The following is a 7,181-nucleotide window of genomic DNA, read 5'->3' on the forward strand; positions in this document are numbered from 1 at the left end:
AGTCAAACTGGCAGTGTCTCAGTGTCCTTGGGGAGCAGGGATAGTGGGTCAGAGTTTCTTTGGACTATCCAAGCATCCTGGGGCAATCAGGCTGTCCTGGGTGGCCGGGCACAGTTTGTAGGGTTAGGGTATCTTGAGGCTGCAGGATGTATTGGAATTCAGTGTTTGCTTGGAGGTCCAAGCTGACGACATGTTACTGGGTCTTGGGAGGTCAGGATGCCCTGGGGCTTGGGTTGCTCCAGGAGACCACAGAATACGCTGGGGTAGGGGAGAAAGCTTGGCCTCTTGGATCAGTGCTTCTCAACCTTAACGTTGTTATGAACTGATGGGATCAGTATCTGGACATGAAGAAGAAGAGAGACCAAAGGTGGTTCTCTCTCTGCCACATGAAGCCGCAGAAGGCGGCTGTCTACACCCCCGGAATTGAGTCCTCCCCAGGAACCAAATCAGTTGGCATCTCGACCTTGGACTTTCCAGCTTCCAGAACTGTGAGAACTGTCTACTGTGTAAGCCACCCATCCTTGGGTATTTCGTTACGGAAGCCTGAGCTGGTGAAGAGAAATATACACTCATTTCTCCCAGGGGTCTTGTTACAATGCAGCTTCTGGGTCAATAGGACTAAGGGGGGACCCAAGTTCTGCATTTCTTACAAGCTGTCCTGTGCTGCTGATGCTGCTGATTGTGGGCCATATTGGAAACATCAAGATCCTAGAGGATTTTGGGGGGGGAGGGTCTCAAATTGTCAGGGTGCTTTTAAAGGATGTGTGTGAAAGATTAGCATGACCTGGGGATCCAGATTGTCCCTTCCAAGAGGGGCAGGGTGTCCTCATTGGGTCAGTGTGTCCTGAGAGGTTAGGACCTCATGGCAGGGTCAAGGGGATCTTCTAGTAGAGGCAGAACATTCTGGATTTCAGTGTGTCCTAGAGTATCCTAGAGTCCTGGGGTGTCAGGTTTTCTTTAAAGGGTCAGGATGCCCTATGGGTGTCAGAATGGCCTTCCTGGGTCTAAGTAATCTCAAGAAGCAGAATACTGTTGGGGACAGGGTGTCCTGACTGCCCAGGGATCTGGGTGCTTCAAGGTTTCCTTGAAGAATCAGAATATGCCAGGGTGTCGTGGGAGTCCACAAGTCCAAGGGGTCAAGATGCACCAGGAATTCCAATGCTCTTGAGGGCCAGGGTTTTCTGAATGTCTGGGTGACCTCGGAAGGTCACGGAGTCCCGGGGGTTCTGAGTGAACAAGGAGGTGATGTTTGGGGGAGGAAAGCAGACTGTCCTCCAGTGTCCTGGACACTCATCCTGTGATTCAGGTTGTCCTGCAGGGGTGTGTCTAGTATGTTCTGAGAATCAGGGTATCCAGGAGGGGCCAGAATGCACTCATGTCTTTTAGGTTTTTAGTTTCCTGGAAACAGGTCCTTGGATATCACCCACATGCTGAGATGCCAGGCAGGCCCTGTTCCTGGCCGGCATTTGCACCCCCTCTCCCCGCGGTGGGGTTCTGAGGAAGGGTCTTAGGAGGAATGCATTTACTTCGTACCCTGCCTGCTCCCAGGAGGGGATTTAACAGGACAAAAGAACTTGGTCCTCTGGGAATACGAGCTCTTGGCCCCAGTCCCTGGACCCTCCAACTGAACCCCTTCCCTCATCTGGCTTGTGATCCTCCCCTGACGAAGGGGGCTCTGGCGGCTCTGGCGGCCAGGCAATGATTGGACGGGCCCCCCGGGGGCGAGGAGCAGGTCACTCCTCCAAGGCTCAGGGAGAAGGAGGTGGTGTGGGATTGCAAGCTGGGAAAGTAGGCAGCTGAGAGCGAAGGGAGAGGACCGCATCGCGGAGACGGGGTGGGAGACGGGGCAGGCAGCGGGAAGTCGAGGCACACACGGAGAAACAGGGTCCAGGCAAGGCAGAGAGAATGCAATAATACTCAAGCAAAGGAAGGGGGAATTAGGGGAAAAAATTAGCAAAAAGGAGAGACAGTGAGAAAGGCCAAGACATCTCTCTGTATCTACATCACACAGAGAGCCAGAGGTATAAACAGAGGGAGAGGGAGGCGTAGAGGGAACTGACAGACCAGAGAAGGACTGACCCAGGAGCAGAGACTGGGGGACACGGGAGACCGGACTGTCTTCGGTCTTTGTTGTTAGCCATGGAAGCAGAAGGGAGGAGTGAGCAGGGTAAGCAAAAGAAGGGGCTACTTTGCAGCAGCCTCTGGCCCCAGAGCTACCCCGCCGCTGGGACTCTGACCTCCACGGCGGGTGAGTGAATCTCCGGGCTGGTCCTGAGGAGGCGGGGGTCCTGAGGTGGGGTGGGGGGTGCTCTACGCTTAGGCTCCTTGGGGGCAGTGGTTCCCCACGAGGAAGGCGAGGAGAGGAGATAAAAAACAGAATCCAAGAATGCTAAAACCCTGGGCATCTCAGAAAGCATGGGGAGGGGCAGCTCCTTGGCTTCGCAGACGGGACCCGAGGCCCTAGAGCGGACGGGCTGCCACGCAGCACCCGCGGTGGGGGGGGGGGGCGGCGGAGGTGGACATGAAATCTGGCTCCTCACTCCTGAGCCCCCGGTTCGCCCACTGCACGGCCTCCTCTGAGGTGGGCAGCTGGAGGGGCCAGGGCTTGGGATCCCCTGTGACCAGCGGTTCGATGCACGTGTGTCCCCAGCTGGACAGGGAGCGCTGGGTGGGAGCCACACCCTTGGTCCCCATGGGGATGGGTGCCTCAGCTCCAGACATCTCCTTTTCGCCGTGTGTGACTTCCAGGTGTTTCCTTTCGCTCCGTGTTCTCCCTTCCCCGGCTGGCTCTCAGACTAATTAGTGTGGGGGCTTAGTGAGCCTGTGGGGAGGAGAGGCAAGCCTTTCCCACGAGCTCAGGTTCCTGCAGCCCGGCGGGCCAGCCAGGGCCGAGGTAGGGGAGAAGATGAAATGCATGCGAGGGGAGGGTGGGTCTGAGCGGAAGAGGGAGGAATGTTTCACCTGCCCAGGGAAGGGCCTAGCAGGATGGGAGCAGTCTCGACAAGGTGGATGCTGCAGGTGAGCCTGGAGAGCGGGGAACAGGGAATGGGGGTCACGGAGACGTGGACAGTCTGTTAGTGGGTCAGAGCGAAGAGGAGCCCCGTGGGGTGAGACCCGGGAGGGTAGTGTACGTGCTCAGAGAGGTGGAAGGCCCACGAGGGGCGCCCGTTGCATGGGAATGATCCACGGGCGTGGGCATACAGCGAAGGGAGGCAGACAGGGCCCAGGGTGTGAAGTGAGTCTGTGCAATGTGTGTGGAGAGCGGAGCGTGGGTTCGGGCCCTCCGAGCTGAGGCAGCGGCCGAGGCTGAGCTGCGTCCAGGGGCTTGTGAGAGCTGAAGGTTTTCTGGTCGGGGCGAGTGTGTGAGCAGCAGCGGGGCACTGAGGAGAATCTGGGGGTGGGCGGGGGGGCGGAGCAGCATACGCAGTCCAGGATGGACAGGTGGGTCCACTCCGCACAACTTTGCCCTCCCCTCCATCCTCAGACACGAGCCCTCGGCCCTACAGGAACCTCTCTGGCGTAGGTGTGCGGAGACCGAGGCTTTCTCCCCAAGGAGGACAGAGGGGTCGCCCGCACTCCCGGCGCCGCCACCGTACCACCTTCAGTCCAGCGCAGTTGGAACAGCTAGAGGCAGCCTTTGGGAGGAATCAGTACCCCGACATCTGGGCCCGAGAGGGCCTGGCCCGGGACACAAGCCTCAGCGAGGCCAGAATCCAGGTGATGCCCCAGGATCCCCCTCCTCTTGTGGGACGAGATGCAGGTTTGGTGCTCCGGACTACTGGGGTCTAAATTCTCCTGGGCGCTGTAACCCTGCCCTAAACGTTCCCCAGAGCACAGCCTCAACCACCAGTCCACACGACCTCATGTACATCGGGAATGTCCCTTGAACCCAACCCGAGCTCTAACCTGATCTAACTTGAATTTCAACACCCTACCCTCAGCTTCAACGGGGATGTGAATTCCAACCGAAATACAGTCTTAACAGTTGGCGGGCACATGTGGCCTTGTCCCTAACCATGGCCTTAAAACCCAGCTAGCCTGATGCTCCTTCCGTCCGAACCATCGAGGTAGTTAATCTCAGGGGCAAACCCTACCGGAGATCCGGCCCCGTATCTAACAATTAAACTCATCTGCAGTCGTAATCTGTCATAACCCTCGGGGACGTTTCCTGTTCTCCGTGGAGGAAAAAGGCCATTGTGTCATAATTCATCTCTTTCTTGTGGGGAAGTTGACATTTCGGACTCCCCCGGATTTGCAGTAGAGCAAATTTAGGCACAGGTTGGGGGTGACGGTGTGGGTCTCGCTTTGTGAGGAGGCCCAGCTCATTCACATGCCTCTGGAAAGAGCTTTCCTTCCTCTGCCGTGTGGGAGAGGCTTATTAAGCTGGGCACCTGAACCTTCTGTCATCGACGGGGAGGGGGCTCTGATGTGACAGGGCCCCCTATTTGAGAGAGAGGCTCTGATGTGGCTGTTCTCCCCCTTCCTCAGGTCTGGTTCCAGAACCGCAGAGCTAAGCAGAGGAAACAAGAGCGGTCGCTGCTCCAGCCACTGGCCCATCTGTCTCCTGCCACCTTCTCTGGTTTCTTGCCCGAGTCCCCTGCTTGTCCCTACTCCTACCCAACACCGCCTCCACCCATGACCTGCTTCCCTCACCCCTACAACCACGCCCTTCCCTCTCAGCCCCCCACCGGCAGTTCCTTTGCTCGACCCCCCCAACCTGAAGACTGGTACCCCACCTTGCACCCAACCCCCACTGGCCATCTGCCCTGCCCCCCACCCCCAACCATGCTTCCCCTCAGCCTTGAGCCACCAAAGTCCTGGAACTAAGGTCGGACAGGTGCTGATAAGGCAAACCCCCCAGCCCGTGGCCCTGGTGAAATGCCCAGAAAGCTGGGTGGCTTCCCTTCCTTCCAGGGTTCAAGTAGAAATCTGGTGAGGGGCAGCTCAGAGATTGGGAATTTAGAAATGGGAGGTCATGCTGAAGGCCCACTGAGGTGATTAGTTGAGGGAATTTAGGGAGGTGAACCTACTAGAAGATAGAGATAAAAGGCCTCAGTGGTGGTGACCAGTAGGTATTGATGGAAGCAACTGTTGCTGCTGGTGAACGGAAGTGGTTGAATGTGATAGAACTTTCAGGACTTCATTGATTAAGATCACAGTTGAAGATGTTGACTCAGCAGTTTCTAGCTGATTTCAATAAGGCTTTTGATTCAAAGTCTCCCTGTTCATCCTTTCCCCGTCACCCACCCCACCACCCAAATCAGTCATTAACTTTTGTTCGTTAATGTTCTAGAAATACCTCTTGAATTTCTTCCTCTTTTTTCCGTTCCGGCAGACACTTTACCTTTTCCGTCCCCATATCTGGATTAATCCTCCTCCGTGGCTCCCTTAGGTCCAGCCTTTCCCATTGCCAACAGGAGCCTGCAAATCTGATCATCTCAGAACAGCTCTCCAATGTCTTATAAACAATAAATAAAGAAGATCTGAGTCTTCGCTATTGCCTTCAACCTGACTCTGAAATCTACCGCATGTCATAACGTATGTGGTTTCTGATAGAGAAGAAACAATTCGATTTAGGGCTGACTTTTCCACCAATCATGTGTCTTAAGGTTGGCAAGAGGTCACTCCCAGGAAAGAACCTGCCGTGAGGTGCCTCGGTGTGAGTCCTCCTCACGGAAAGGTCGTGTGGCTAGTTGGTGGCACCATTCGCATGTCATATGGCTTATAATGTACTTATTTTATTTCACTCGTCACGTGCTTACTTGCATGTGGGCCTCCCTCACTTATCGTCAGGCCCATAGACACATTCTGAGTAAACAAGCCCGTGGGGTGGGTATTCATGGTATTTATAGAATAGTATAAAATAGTAAAAACCTCTGTGCCGTACCTTTTGGCCTCTCATGGAATTATCTCCCTGGGCCAGACTGCCTTCTGGAAGCATTATACCAGCCTTCACAATTCCCCAACTTTGGTTTCAGCACACCCTGTTGACCTGTACCATTCTGACATTCTTGTCCACTGAGAGGATGTCTCCTTGTTGCTTACTTGTAAGTTTTCATTGACTCGGTTGCCAGCGAGACGTGAAATAGTTTCACATTTATTGGCAACTGGTGCGTGTCCTGCCGTGCGTCTCTGACGTACTCGCGTATTTGGGTTTGGGTAGAGTTATGTTTTATTAGGGACTGAGAGCGCTTTGTGCGGTAGGGGTAGAAATATCGCTTTAGGTGTCTTGCAGCTGCCTTTCGCTGTTTGTTACTTGTGTTCTAGGCTTTCCTGAGAGAATTAAGCCCTAATGCTGTAGGTACCTATCGTGTGTAACTTCTGTGTCTCAGCACCTGGAATGCTACCAGTTACGTAGAGTTGGTGGGACTTGACAAAGCATTCACCCGGTTGTGTGGTTTGCATGAGGAACCCCAGCCCAGACCTCTCCCCTTGTTTTCACCGGCGCCACCCACATTTTCTCCGCTATTTGGAATCAAAATATTATGCCGTGAGTCATCTGAAATTTATTTTAGGATGTGTAGTCATGCAAGAGAGGCGTGTAATTCCCTCTCAACCAGCTAGCCAGACTTACCTGTATAATTTATCTCAGCATCTAACATTGATTTGTGAAGTCCTGCGTTTTCACACACTAAGTTCTCCTTATACACAGGACAGTATAGACCCCTGGTTCTTCTCCATCAATTAGCTTGTCTCTTCTCGCACCACCACCACCATCGTGGGGTTTTAATTATGCAAAACTTAAGGATTATTGATATCTTTAAAATGTTAAATCGTCTTATCCAAACGCAGATGTGTCCTGTCATTTTTTCCAGACCCCTCTTATGTCATTCAGGAAAGTTCTTTATATATAGATATAATATATCTATATAATCTATATCATATATCATATCTCTATATATAAAACATATATAGCTAAAACAAATCTTAATAGTTATATAAATTACAAAAATAATATGTACTCCTTGTAACAAGTCTACTCAAAATATCATATATATAACATACATGACAGTATATTTATATGTATATTAACCTGGATTACCCACAAAAACCTTATGTTGAGCAAAAAAAACATTTTTTCCCAGAAAAGTACCTTCGGTATGTCATACCATTTATATGAAGTTTTCACTGCAAAATAATTTTAAAAGTGTTAAAAATTTAAATGCATATTAGGATGCATA

At 52.6% G+C, this 7,181-nt stretch overlaps 1 protein-coding gene across 1 annotated transcript; it reads left to right on the top strand.

Annotated features, from left to right (window-relative positions):
• Positions 1–2,139: 2,139 nt before the first annotated feature.
• Positions 2,140–6,300, top strand: PROP1 (PROP paired-like homeobox 1). The gene is made up of 3 exons (XM_026507749.4): positions 2,140–2,248; positions 3,485–3,717; positions 4,489–6,300. The coding sequence occupies exons 1-3, from the start codon at positions 2,140–2,142 to the stop codon at positions 4,825–4,827; spliced, it is 681 nt and encodes a 226-aa protein (XP_026363534.1). The 3' UTR covers positions 4,828–6,300.
• The last annotated feature ends 881 nt before the right edge of the window (positions 6,301–7,181 follow it).

The sequence above is a fragment of the Ursus arctos genome, unplaced genomic scaffold, assembly GCF_023065955.2.
Source record: "Ursus arctos isolate Adak ecotype North America unplaced genomic scaffold, UrsArc2.0 scaffold_5, whole genome shotgun sequence".
NCBI lineage: Eukaryota > Metazoa > Chordata > Mammalia > Carnivora > Ursidae > Ursus > Ursus arctos.